The 15,015-nt window shown below is 41.0% G+C and overlaps 1 protein-coding gene across 4 annotated transcripts in view; it reads right to left on the bottom strand.

Moving 5' to 3' along the window:
- RNGTT (RNA guanylyltransferase and 5'-phosphatase) overlaps positions 1–15,015 on the bottom strand; it is a 392,686-nt gene that overhangs the window by 154,054 nt on the left and 223,617 nt on the right. For 3 of the 4 annotated variants that reach the window (XM_050949291.1, XM_050949294.1, XM_050949293.1), the window contains one exon: positions 11,541–11,609. The exons of the other annotated variant lie outside the window; for it this stretch is intronic. In XM_050949291.1, the coding sequence (XP_050805248.1) occupies positions 11,541–11,609 (69 nt within the window). The remainder of the gene's footprint in view (positions 1–11,540; positions 11,610–15,015) is intronic. 4 annotated transcript variants of the gene reach the window in all.

The raw sequence follows: 15,015 nt of genomic DNA, 5'->3' as shown, positions 1-15,015 counted from the left end.
CTACTCAACAAGCTCCCTGGAGTTTCACACTAAGACACGGGCACTACATAACCAAATGAAATTAGTAGTCTGCACGGAACTCAAGTCATTTCTTTTTTTTTAAACGTAAGCCTCTAGTATCCAAATTCAACAAATGACTCCTTACATTTGTTGATATTTACAGTAGGACAGGCATAACTATCGTACTTCGTAGGATAGCTCAGATGAAATATACCCAGACTGCCCCATTAAGGTAAATGGAAAACCTTTGGGATGACTACTGCTGATATATGTAGAAAATACATAATGCCTATCAGCAATCCTATGTCAGACAATGATTACAGGGGATGTCTAAACTGCACATAAGAGTTCTAGACCACATTTGGGTATTTGCCGTGAGTAGGTGGCAAATAAGCAAAGAGAATTCAATCCCCTACAAATGGTGAAGAACTTTAGATAGTGTACCCCAGGGGTCTCAAACACGCCGGGGCTCTTGCATGTGGCCCTCCAAACTCTCCCCACCCCCTTTCCCCTCTGCCTACCCGCAGGATTGCCCCCTGTGGTGCTGTGAGCCGCGCCCCTCTCTGAAGAAGCTGGCAGCATGTCCCTTCGGTCCGAGGAGAAGGGGGGAAGGAGGCAGAGAGCTCCTGCAATGCCTCCTTCCAGGTACCACCCCCGCAGCTCCCATTGGCCGGGAACAGTGAACTGCAGCCAATGGGAGCTTCGTGGGAGGTACCTGGAAGAGCAGCAAGAGCAGCAGATGCACAGATCACTGATCCCCATCCCCTCTCCCAGGAGCTGCTTTCTGGAATGGAGAGGCATGGGGCTGGGGGCCAGGGCAGGCAGGCAGGGAGCCTGCCTTGGCCCTGGTGTGTGCCGCTGCCACCCCGGAACCACTCTAGGTAAGCGGCGCTGGGCTGGAGCTCGCATCCCGAACCCCTCCTGTACCTCAACTCCCTGCCCTGAGCCCCGTACCGCACCCCGCACCCCTCCTGCACTCCCTGCCCTAAGCCACCTGCTGCACCCTGCACCCCAACCCTGACCCCGTGCCGCACCCCTCATCTCTTGCACCCCACACACCAACTCCCTGCCCTGAGCCCCCTGCCACACCCTGCACACCTCCTGCAACTCAACTCCTGAATAGCAGTGACATCTATGCAGGCAGATTAAGGGAATCAGGTTAAACAAGAAGTTCAAGTTGGGTAAATGGCACATACATTTGCACTTCAAAATATAACTGTAGCAGTAATGATAGCAGAAAATGAACCTGAAGAAAATATAGGCAGGGAGAATCTAAATAAAAGTCATGTGGTTTTCTGAGATGCTGAGTGTCCTCTGCTACACTTAAGTCAAAGGGAGTTATACTCGTTCATCACACCTGAACAATTAAACTACTTTTATTTCAGTGCTTAACTACAGAATTGTGTTTGTGTAATAAAAACATGTATCTTGATTAAAAAATAAAACCAAAACCTAAAGAGATATGATAAAATAAGCCCCTCAAGATGGCCAAGACAATCCTAAAGTTCCATCTAAGTTATGGCCTGTATAGTCATGGAAAAATTCCTGAAGATATGCTGTGCCTTATTAAAATTAATTTTTGAATATCCATAAAGTATATGATGGGATTGTATAGTTGAGATACAATTAGCAATTTGAGAGAAGAATTGCCGGGAACCCTGCTATGGAAATTGAGAATAATGGATAGCCATTCATGGCCAGATAATGCTGCCATAAAGGTCAGTGCCATTTCAGCAAATTGACAGCAGCTTCTCCTTTAAAGGGCAGCCCACAGCAACGTGAAAGATACATGCTGGTGTAGCAGTGGCCATTTTGACTGGTAATGGATTTAGTAACAAATGTTCTTCATGTGGGGAAATTCCAGCTAACCAGCTAGATGTTCAGCATAAGTAATGAAACAAAAAAGGTTTTAATAGCACAAGTCAATACAGATTTGTGGGGCAATGTTCTCCTCCTCTCAAGAATCATTTCTGCTTGTGAAGTCCATCAGAAGCCAGCTGGAAATAATAACGGATAGGTTCAGGGACTAGTAGAGAATTACAAAACTTATAACAGAAAATATATTTGTATAGGAAAATAATGTATATAAAACTTTAAATATTTGATAGTCCCTTTCCCTCCCTTTCAGTGAAGTGACTGTCTACTCTATGTCTGTACACCACCTGGTACGATGAGTGCTACTGTAATAGAAGAAATAATAATAAAAAAAACCCCATCACTCATTAGAGTAGACTGATAGCTCAGTTTCAGACTTACAGGATTTAAGTTACTGGCAAATGTTTTCCAACTACCAGAGCAGTTTTCAAAAGACATATTGGGTCAAACACTGAAACCACTAATGAGATCATATGAAGTAGTTGAAGTGAACTTGGCACTGTTTAATGACACAAAACATGACCTTTTGAAGCCAGTTCATGCAATGGTAACCATTAGTGATTTGGGCTGAAATTTGTATAATGAAGGATGGTGATAATCTGGTCACTGTAACGGAAGTAGTTCAAACAATTAATAGGCAACCAAGTATTCCAGGTTACCAGTGAGATTTTCAAGACTGGAGTGGATGGGTTTAACATAAAAACCACATGTAATGTTACCTGGGAATGAAAATATAACTGTTTATTCCTTTTCTTTCAAGTGATTTTGTTTCTTGTTGGTGCTGCATATAGAGAAAAGTTATGAGGCTGAGAGGATTCAGTGACACTTTGAGAGCTTATTTTAGACAATGAAGCCAGTTTACTATATAAAATGGTGTGGTTATCTTAGAGGAACGGGGGCATGTTTTTTCGGGGGGGGGGGTAGACGTTTATGCCTCATTCAAACTAAGAGTACACAAAGGTGTCAAATTGGAATCAGTATGAGCCACTGCAAAAATATCAGAGGACTCAAGAGGTGAAACCAGGCATTTGAAAGAATAAAGATACTGATGCAAACCTCTTGTGAGTGCCTCAGTGCAAGAAGAAGTGCATCAGATGCCTTGTAAACCTTCATTATTTGTGGCCAAAAAACTCTCTTTTGGGGAGCTTTTAGAATAAAATAATTCTGCTTCCCCTTTCTCAAGAAGGGCAAAATAATGGTGCTAGGCAGCTGGTAAATCAGTTTTGAAGAGTCTGCTTCCATGAAGATTAGGTGTTCTCAGACAGACTACAGAGACCCAGCGAAGTTTATGATTTACAAATCCGATAGCAGAAGTAATTTTACTGATGAGTGGGCACAGGTCACAGAACTGATCCTGACATCTAAAGATAAGAAGCTATTTGTGAGATTTCAGTTTGACTAAACAATTAAAAACACAGAATGGCAAACTGCAAATGTTCCACAATGAGGGTACAAAATTATAAATAATTTTGCAGTCACCCTATAGAACAAATTATTCTAAAAATTCAAAAGTTATATGATGGATGTTAAGAAACTACAAACAGCATATTAGGCTTTTACCCACAAACTAAAGGCCAAATTCATTCAGGATCTGGGCCACAAACATGTTGAGACATACCTTGTCCAAGAAGCTGTTTGCTGGTCAGTTTCACTCCCTTTAATCAGCACTCAGCTTCAGTCCCTGCTCTGCCAACCTATTCCATGCAGAGGGATCAAAGCTGATCAGAGCAAGTTGACCCAGCAGTTTGGTCCTGCATCAGCAGTACTTCAATGTGACAGAAAATGGAGAGGGGAAAGGGAGGCAGGATTACAGAGGAATGACAGGAAAGGAAGGGGAAATTTAAAAGAATGGAAAAAACACAAAGATGGGCAGTGGAAAAATGGAAAAAGAAAGCAAAGGGGGAAGAGAAAGAATTGTAAAGGAACAAAATGGAAAGAAGAGAAAAAAAATTGTATTTTGTGTCACATTGGGCAGCTGTTAGAGGATAACTGGTATGGGAGAAACTGGGCAAGAGTCACTATGAAACCGCCTACAAAAAGTTTTCAATTGTATACTGGTCAAAAACTTCCATTGCTCTCCATACATTATTTGTGAAAATGTACAGTATGTATGTCTGGAGGCTTTACTCATTGACCCTCTGTAGAATCATAGTTATGTATGACTGGAAGAGGGTTCAATTGGTTATCCAGTCCCCTGAACTGAGGCAGAACTAATTATTATCTGCACCATCTGTGAGAGCTGTTTGTCTAAACTGTTCTTAAAAATCACCAGTGACAGAGATTCCACAGCCTCTATAAGTAATTTGTTCCAGTTCTTCACTACCTTACAGTTAAAAAGTTTTTCCTAATGTCTAACCTAAATCTCCCTTGCTGCAATTTAAGCCTATTACTTCTTTTTTCAGTCTTTTCTCATAGGTCATATTTTCTAGACCTTAAAGCACTTAGCATATTACAGGCACTACCAGAAATAAATTATTATAATTAAGAAGATCACTGAATTTGTTGTGAATAATATTTTAAAGGATAGTGTGATCAAATGGATTAATTCATGTATATAAGCAGGATTCAGGCTTGGTATGCCACCCCTTATTTCCTGCTTTGTACATCAGTATCAGGAGTGTAGATTCATAGATTCTAAGGCCAGATGGGACCACTGTGAACAACTAGTCTGACTTCCTGAATAACACAAAAGTCACAGAACTTTCCAGAAATAATTTCTCTTTGAATTAGAGCCTATCTTTTAGAAAAACATCCTAGCTTGATTTAAAAATTGCCACTTATAGAGAATCCACCACAACCCTTGGTAAGTTGCTCCTGTCACTGAATCTTGCTATACTTTTGTCTGCTAGATCAAGGCATCCATTACAACATATTAGCTCCCCATGTAGGTACTTACAAATCAGGATCAAGTCACCCCTTAACTTTCTCTTTGTTAAGCTAAATAGATTGAGCTCGTTCATTCTATTCCTATAAGGTATGTTTTCTAATCCTTTAATCCTTCTCATGGCTCTTCTCTGAACACTCTCCAATTTATCAGCAACAACATCCTGGACATAGCTCAGTGCTTTGAGCATTGGCCTGCTAAACCCAGGGTTGTGAGTTCAATCCTTGAGGGGGCCACTTAGGGATCTGGGGCAAAATCAGTACTTGGTCCTGCCAGTGAAGGCAGGGGGCTGGACTCAATGACCTTTTGGGGTCCCTTCCAGCTCTATGAGAGCACTTCTCTACACTTATAGCCTGCATGGATCCAAGGTGACTGGCTCTGCAGCTGTGCAGGGAACCCTCTGACCTCTGCTGCGACACCCTGCTCCTTAATTCCCACGACAGCAAGACTGCGGCGGGCTCTGACACTTGACCCATGAAAGCACAAGGTCCTGGGAAAGCAGGAAGTGCAGGGCGGGCACTGCATTTGCACTGACTGTTACCCATGGATATTCTGTTTGTCGATTTCAATGTGTCAGCTGAAACTGACGCTTACCAACATCTGTCGATTTAAAATCATATCCTGCCAAGCCTAACAATGCAGAGGTAAAATAACCTCTCTATTCCTGCTCAAGATTCCCCTTTTTACATATCCAAGGATCACATTGTGGCCACAAGATTGCACTGAAGCTCAATTCCCAGGATAGGCTCCCCCATTGTGTAAGGATGGCCAACTTTCTCTGTTTCTCAGTGTATATACTACATTTGACTATATTAAACATGCATAGTGTTTGCTAGCGCCCAGCTTACCAAGTGATTCAGATCACTCTGTATTAGTTACCCATCCCTCTTCATTATTTGCCACTCCTAATTTTTTTGGCATCTGCAAACTTTATCAGTGATGACCCGGTCCTAGGTGTTTGGCTTTGGGACAGCTTGGAGGGCTTCCCCAGAGCTGGGACACCATTCCCTTTCATAGAGAATTTCAAATGTTTTGGTTTCCATTCTGAATCAGAATTAAACCAATTTTTTAAATATCAAACTCCTTCACAAAACAGAATACTTCTCCACCCACCTCTATTCTCAACATCTGCGTTTCCTGAAGCTAGTAGTAGTTTCTACACATGCATGAGACTACCTCCTTAGTATTTAATAAAGAACACAGAGCACAAGAACAAATGCTTTAAATAGAAAAAACTCTTCTCCAAATTAACAAAAATTCAACACTGTAACTTGGCAAAAAAGAATTATCCAAGAATGAATCCCAGAATTATTCCAGGAGCTAGTAAAACAGGGAAGTTTGAAAGGGAGATCCCCTGATGAAGGAGTGAGCACTAATTCTTGAAGTGAGCCACGAGCTTGTTTGTCTCCTCCCCCGCCACACCTCTCCCCCTGTGGCTTACTTAAAGTTTACAATGTGATCTGTTAGGGTTTGTGTGTTTGGGGACAAGGTGGGAGAGGGGGCCAGAGGCCTGCTAGCTGCTAGCTGAGTGGGCACTAGCAAAGCTCCAGCCTCTTGTTGTTTGATGACCTTCGTGGTCATTCTTCCTGTGTGATAATGGGGTGGGAGGTAGGGCTTACCTAAGATAGAAGGGCTTAAAAGTCAGACACTAAGCAACCAGGGACAGCAAACAGAGGAGTTTGAGAGAGAGAGAATAAAATCAACATGGTTCAGTATGGCTTCATCGCTATCGCTAGCACTGCTCCTGGCTACTCCACCTGCACCAGTGTCCGGACAGAGAACCTAACCACAGATGCCTCTACTCAGGTCCTGGTGTGGATTTGAAGAGACTGTGGCCTCTGGTTCCCCATTACAGAAAGCCAGGCTTTGAAGACAATCCAATGTGAAGGGTGCCTACTCGTGGAATCTCTCAGGAAGCAGGTGGGAGAGCTAGAGAAGTGGGTGCCTATAGAGGATTGCAGTAGCACCACCTGGGGGGTGGGGGGCACAGCTCCTTCACAGGGAAGAAGCTGGCTGGTTGTTATTTCTGGCAGCACATAGTGCTCCTCCCCTGTTCCCAACCCACCTTCAGTAAAATTTTAAAATGGTACACTACGCTAGCAATGAGGGATGAGGAATCTCTCCCTACAGGTGGAGGAGAGAAGACATGAATCCTCCAAGGCTGGGAGGTTCAGGGCCACCACTCCCAAGAGAAGAAGAAGAGCGGTCGTGGTCAGTGACTCCTTCCAAAGGGGCTGCAAGCATCGCTCTGCTGGCCTGACCTGGCATCCGGAGAGGATATGGCTCATCTGGCCTTCTGACTACTACCCCATGTTGCTCATCAATTTGGGCACTAATGATACTGCAAGGTATGGCCCTGAGCAGCTCAGAAGTGACTACATGGCTCTGAGAGTGAGGGGGAAGGAACTGAGGGTGCAGGTGGTGTTCTCATCAATCCTTCTGGTGAAAGGTAGGGGCCCAGCAGAGACAGACTCAACCTAGAGGTGAATGCATGACTGCACTGATAGTGTCACTAAGATGACTTTGGCTTCCCTCAATGGGAATGCTGTTCTGAGAAGAAGGACTGCTGAGCAGAGATGGGTTCCCCCTATCAAGGAAGTGGAAGAGTATCTTTGGTACCGACTGGCAACTTAGTGAGGCAGACTTTAAAACTAGGTTCAACGAGGGCAGGGGACAAAAGCCTGCAGGAAAGTCAAAACATGGAGACCTGGGTGAAGGGTTGGAATCGGTGAGGGGGGAACAGCAGCAATCACAGCAAATAATCAACCATTCAATTTGTAAGCACCTAACAGAAAATGAAGTGATAACAGTCAACATGGATTTGTCCAGAACAAATCATGTCAAACCAACCTAATATCCTTCTTTGACAAGAAAGGGGGAAGCAGTAGATGTGATACAGCTCAACTTTAGTAAAGCTTTTGATACTGTCTCACATGCCCTTCTCACAAACACACAACAGAAACACAGTCTAGATTAACCTAACATATGGTGGGTGCACAACTGGTTGGAAAACCACTCGGAAACCAGTTATCAGTGGTTCACAATCAAGCTGAAAGGGCATATGGAATGGGGTCCCACCGGGATCTGCCCTGGATCCAGTTCTGTTCAATATCTCATCAATGATTTAGATAATGGCATAGAGAGCACACTTACGAAGTTTGCAGATGATACCAAGCTGCAAGCACTTGGGAGGACAGCATTAGAATGCAAAATTATCTTGACAAACTGGAGAAATGGACTGAAATAAACAGGATGAAATTCAGTAAGGATAAATGCAAAGTTCTACACTTAGGAAGTAATAATCAATTCCACAAATGCAAAATGAGAATTACTGCCTAAGAAGGAGTACTGTAGAAAAGATCTCAAAGTTATAGTGGATCATAAACTAAATGAGAGTTAACAATGTAATACTGTAACGAATAAAAGCAAACTTCATTTTTTTTTCTGGGATGTATTACTAGGCATGTTGTAAGCAAGATATGAAAGTAATTCTTCCACACTACTCAGCATTGATAAGGCCTCAGCTGGAATACTGTGACCAGTTCTGGGCATCACATTTCAGGAAAGATGTGGATAAACTTGAGAAAGTCCAGAGGAGAGCAAGAAAAATGATTAAAGGTCTAGAAAACATGACTATGAGGGATGACTGAAAAAACTGAGTTTGTTTAGTCTGGAGAAGAGAAGACTGACCAGGGACATCATAACAGTCTTCAAGATCTAGAAGGTTGCTATAAAGAGGAGGGAGATAAATTCTTGCCTTGTCCTCAGTGGTTAAGTAGAACAAACAATGAGCTTAAATAGCAGCAAGGGAGGTTTAGGTTGGACATTAGGAAAAAACTGCTAACTTTAAGGGGAGTTATGCACTGGAACAAATTGCCTAGGGAGGTTGTGGAATCTCCATCACTGGGGGGTTTTAAGAACAGGTTAGACAAACACCTGTTAGGGATGGTCTAGAAATACTTAGTCCTGTCTCAGTGCAGGGGACTGGAATAGATGACCCATCTAGGTCCCTTCCAGTCCTACATTTCTGATTCTATAACTAGACAGGGATTTAGCACAATAAGACCCAGGGTGCAAGTGTAATCTAAAAAATATTACAGCAGAATACAGAGTTTTATATAATTTTATTAAATTTGTTGAAAATACCTCTTCTAATCCCTCCATCTATCCAGGGGCTCCACCTCTTTCTGGCTTTCTTTGCCCTCACTCTGACATTCTCTCCAAACCCTTTCTATCTCCTGTTCTCTTTCCCCCACAATAATTTATAATCTGGGCTTCCTCATTCTTCCAAAGCTATTCCTTAACTCCGCCTGCTTCTTCAATTACCTCCCCATCTCTCTGCTCTCCTTCATCTCCAAACTCATTGAATATCACATTTACAAACTGCAGGTTCCTCTTTTCCAACTACACCTTGGATCCTCTCCAATATGGCTTCCAGCATCTTCAGTTGATTGAAACTACTCTCATTAAGGTTTCTAATGATCTCTCTCTGACTAAATCTCAGGGCCTATCCTCCATCTACCAAGATGTCTGCCTTTTCCGCCACCATTCACTGTCTATCTTAGACTGAAAATAGCAAGGACTGTATCTTCCTCTGTATTTGGAAAACATCTGAAACATTGTTGGTGCTACTGCAAACTCAGGAATAAAAAGATAAGAAAATTCAAGTTAATATTCTCAGGGTGTCTTCACTGCACTCTGTTGCTTTTAAACATTGCTGCTATGCAATAAAGTCTCCCACTGTTCTAAAACATCTGTAATACATAAGAACAGAGGATTAGCAACCTCAAATAACAATTCCTGAGCTTTCAGTTTAAGTAAGCCTATTTTATTTTTGTTGTCTATTATTCCTACATTCCTTTTCAAAGAATACTTTGGTTCATCCTTTAAATTATCTCAACTCAAGCTACAAAATACACAGAGAAAATTACAAATTGCTCAATCTAAAAATAAGCAATTAACAATAGTTGAACAAAACTAAGTTTAATAAATACGAAACAATATATACTGAAATGTGGTCAATAATTGTGCTATGAAAGTCTCACCAATATTTTAAAATAAAAAGTTATTAAGAGCATTTTATACATCCCATGAAGCTTTTATTCAGCTACAAACTTCCCTATATGCTAAACCAGAAAGCACAAATTCTAAAAATGTACCAATGTTTTAGGAACTTATTTCCTGCAACAAAATGAAAGACTAGGGATACTCTCCTAGATAATTCTACTCCCAGTAGAAAAGGCTGAGATAAATAAAGTTATGTAACATGAGTTACATGAATTCTTCAATGCAATACAAAGTGTTTGGAACCTTTTTTTCCTCATTAGTTTACATTTTAATAATATTCTGTGGTGTTATCAAGTTCATATTCTGTTTTGTTTGTTTTTTTAAACTTACAACTCTGCCACAGAGAAACAAAAAAGGCCAAGTCAGTCACTGGTTTGTGTTTAGCTGCTGCAGAACCAGCAGAGAAGAGCATAGGTTAGTTCTATTCCTAGAGCTGGGCTGACATCACCAACACTAATGCTTACAAGTAAGGGAGTAAGATAAAGAGAGTTCTTTGCTTTGTGGGTGGGTGGAAAGTCACTGTTTACTAAAATAGAAAGAGATCATATCAGGAAATTATGTTATTTAATTGCTTTCAAAATACATTTATTTTAATAGTTAAGAAAGCACACTAGCATTTCAGCAAACCATTTCTATGAACTTGCATTGTATACCATTACTTCCCTTTTCCTCATCTCTTCCAGTCTGAGCACTAGCCGTTTGTATTGTTTTGCTTGTTGTTAAGGACAGTTAACTGACAGATCCATCTGTATTTCTCTCAGGAAGCTTTTTGATACACCCAATCTTTACTCTCAGTTCTTAGAAAGGATTCACACATATATCATATTATGCAAGTTATTTAAAAAGTCAATTTTCAGGGTTAGAATAGAGCTCACGAGGTCATCTAGTCCAACACTCGGCTCAAAGCGGGACCAATCCCCAACTAAATCAGTGTAGCAACACTTGAAATTTCCCTGAGGAAGCCAACGACATTGAGTACTCAGCCTTTGTTCTTAAGTAACTGATACAGAAAGATCTCACTTTTTTTGTACTGATACAGAAAGATCTCACACTTTATGGCCTAGTTTGCACAAGTGACAAATAGTAGCAGCTGTGTAAAGTCCCTGAACACCAGCTTGCCCTTAATCTGGTCTATTATCACTGTGGTTCCAGTGCTTGGTCACAGACTAATGCTTCAACAACCACAGGCTCCATAAAAACAGGAACAGAATGAGGGGGAACTGCTTACTTATTTATTATTTTGGTCTTTCTACCAAACACATAGAAATGGCACATAGCAATCTCCTCCTCTGACTAAATTCCTGTTAATGGTTCCAAAGACACACAGAACACAGCATACAGACTCCAATCAGTTCTGCAATGGCAATTTTATTAAGAACCAGGAGAAACAGAAATAACAATGCATCTACGGCAGTGCCTAATTTGTAATGAAAGAGGTGTCAGGGCTCAAGAAATTTTTTTTTTTCACTTTCTTAAACGACACAGTAAGCCCAGAGGTGCCAGTGCTATGAACTACCAATCCTAGAGATGCTGGGGATCAGCCCCGGAAAGCCCTGATAAATTAAGCACTGATCGACAGTAATTCTACCAAAGCAAAGACTTCCTGATGGTGAAAAAATTTTCATTAGCACAAGTGAAGGAATATAACTGGAAGTTTTCAATCTTATATTTTAAATGTATTAAGATAATAACGTTAAGTTCCATTGCAACTTACGCCTGTAGGCTGAAAAATCAGTCCATCCACTTCATGACTGACTTCCCTGGCAAAACTTCCTTCAAGAAGCTGTAAAATAAAAAAACAAAACAAAAATAGTATTTCCAATATAGAGGAAAGTGTTTAATTTGCAAGATTCCACATTGATACAAGTTCCATAGTATTTCAGTAACCTCTTTTTTAAATAAATATAATATCATTTAAAGCGTGGATTCAGAATCTGGGCAACATGAAAAATACAAAGAAAAAACAGATCTGGTGGAATTAAATTAACATATTTACAAATAATACTCAGAAAAAAGTAGCAGGGATACCTCAAGATACAGTACCAGTTTGAGAGAAACATTAGTGTTAGAAAAAGGATGTTTGGAAAACCTGATGATTCTATACACTTCAGAAAATTACTGGTAACACAAAGGCTGTTCAAGGATGGGACAAGATACCGTATATACTTGATCATAAGCCGACCCCCGCCCAAGATGGATAAGTAAAAATGGAAACTTTTTCTAATTCGTTCATAAGCCGACTCTATAATTCAGGGGACAGCAAACTTTGGCTTCTGGGCCATCAGGATAAGCTGCTGGTGAGCCAAGATGGTTTGTTTACCTGAAGCGTCCACAGGCGCAGAGGTAAACCTAAGTAAACAAAGTGTCCCGGCGCGCCAGCTGCTTACTCTGATGGGCCAGGACAGCAACTGGTGGGGAAATTTTTTGGTGAGGAGAAGCTGGGAGTCAGTGGAGTAACCCCATGACCACCCCCCACATGACCCCACCACTAGCCCGGGACCCCCCCCCCCATTCCATCCCTTCCCATCTTATCTGGGGAGGGCCAGAGGAGGATGTCTCTGACCTGGCTTGATCTTCTATGGCAGACCGGGCGGCGTGGCCGCAGCCTGCTCCGGTGGGCCAGACCAGGCGGCATGGCCGCAGCACGTTCTAGTGGGCTGGGCCAGGTGGCACGGCTGCAGTGTGCTCCGGCGGCGTGGCCACAGCCTGCTCTAGGGGGCGGGGCAGAGCGGCATGGCTGCAGCCTGCCAGCCCCAGAGCTGCAGCTGCTTCAGAGACTTGGGGGAGAGCAGTGTGGCCAGAAGCGGCAAGACTCTGGCCCCGCCTCTTCCCTTCTGGCTCTGCTGCCTCTCCTTGCTCCCTCTGTTGGGAGGAGGGGCTGTGTCCCACCTCTCCCTCTCTATACACATTTATAAGCCGACCCCCTTCTCTGGTGCGTCCCTTTTTTACTAAAAAAATTCAGCTTCTGAACGAGTATATACGGTAGGTTTCTACCAAAATGCAATTAATAAAGTTGCTATTTTAAACATATGAAATACTACATTTTTTTAAGACTATATTATATTTGAAACTAAAAGAACATTTCCAGTGATTATAGACAAAGTTTTTGTAAAGCAGAATCCTTAACATGCATAGCCCAGTAAAAACGATTGCACTAATTAAAGTCACCATTTGAATTCATGTGCTGTTATATATCACGCAGATTCTGACTTCTGTTGAGGTGAACATCAAGATTTATCTACTTGAGAGAAATATTTACCAAAGCAACCAAAGGGGTCAGTATTTATGTTAAGTGACCACATATCTCAATGTGTAACTAAATATGAAGTCTCTGGGAACAATGATTTCATGGAAGCTGTGAGTGACCAGAAATTGTGAAAATCATGCAGGTTATATAGGTACCTAATATCATTTATAATATTGGCTTCTCTACAATCATCTAAAGTTATGGGCTTCCTTGGCAATGTTTGAAAAATCAATTAACAGATCAGTCAATTACCTCAAGATCAAATAAAAGAGCAAAAACAGATATATATAAAACAGCAAAATGTAACTAGCTTTAGAAAATTTTGAAAATTTTGGCCCAGTAGTGCCTCTCTCAGAATGATGTCATTTAAATGACAAGGACTACTCAGTAACTAGGCTACTACTGAAGGTGAATTAGTGTATCAGAATCCAGCTTTGAGTACGGAATTAATTTAAAAAGCATGAAAAGGTACCAAAGATTTGTGTCTAACTGTAGATATAATGCTACACAGCAGTGTAGCTCAACACACCATAAATAATCAAAATGCTAGTGTCCCACCTGACAAAAAGAATTACTTCAATTTGTGGCTGATAACTGCATGTGATAATTATATGTGATAATTTACTCTTTTTTCTAGCCAGACATACAAATTTTATTTTAAACACAAATATGGTAATTGAAACATTTATGTTGCTTCTATAAAGAACAAAATATGAGAAGCATCGTTCATTATTGCTTTTGTTTTTCAGTTTTTAGAAATAATTTTATTTAAAACATTTTAAAACAGTTCTCAGATGTGATAAAAAACTTAATTTTTCGTATAGTACTGGATGCTGAGTTGAAAATGATCAATAGAGTTGTTAATTTTCAGTAACGTACCATCCACATTTAGAATATGAAGTCCTAGCACATACTCAGATAATCGTATAGTTCAAGTGTCTGAAATTTGCAAATGAAACTCATGACCAGCAGCTATCAAAATTATTGAGATTTTTTTTAATCTTCAGAGCCTGATTATCACATGAAAACCCCAGTATTTAGGGAAAAAACAACATATTAAAAATCTGGAATATTTACTAGATATTTGTTTAAAATTAAAAATAATCGTTCATGCATTTCAAAGTAAAATGTAGTGAGTCACTGCTAATCTTTGCTCTAGCTGACCAATGTAATACATTGGAGATCATGTTAAAAAAAAACCTTGCTCAAGTATTTTTCTGCACTTCTGACTCTTCGAGGTTAGGCATGAAATATTTAATTGGGATTGTTTTTTCTGTTGCCGTCTGCTCCAGACCTGATCTTTGTATAAATTCAATTTAAAAAAAAAAAAGTTAGGATAACAAAAGTGTTACAACTGAGTTTAAAAAAATAGCAAAATCAGAAAACCCAAATTTTATCATATTAAGAAAGTGTTTAATGCTTTCTTTTATTCAAATAATTTGAAAAAGCACTGCTTCTCTAAAATTACCAATGATACCAGACACCTCTGTGTTCTCGGGGAACCAAGGTGCAGTATCCAGCCTGACTCATGAAAGGCTCCCCCCCCCCGCCCACCCTTCAGCCTCTGCTTAAACCAAAACCCATCAGAGAAAAGAACTTGCAGAGAGCAGTGAAGGGCGTTGGGAGACACACCTAGACCCCTCCTGACAAGGGTGACAAGATTAAGACATCTCCATTAGCATACAGAATGGAGAGCAGAGATGACTCCCCTAGCCTCATCTGCATGAAAGATGCGACAGGAAGACATCTCAATTTGCATACAGAATGGAGAACCAAGAACCACACTGAATTCTGGGACTAGAAAAAGCAGGGAAGTACTGCATCATGGGAATCTCTGCTCCAGATGCTAATGAACATAGGCCTGCACACACCCAGCTCAGCAATTATCAGACCAATTCTAGTAATGAATCCTTAACTGATATCCAAATAGTAAAGCCGCCTA

Source organism: Gopherus flavomarginatus, chromosome 4 (assembly GCF_025201925.1).
Source record: "Gopherus flavomarginatus isolate rGopFla2 chromosome 4, rGopFla2.mat.asm, whole genome shotgun sequence".
Classification (NCBI taxonomy): Eukaryota; Metazoa; Chordata; order Testudines; family Testudinidae; genus Gopherus; species Gopherus flavomarginatus.
This window is presented reverse-complemented; position numbering and strand designations above follow the sequence as displayed.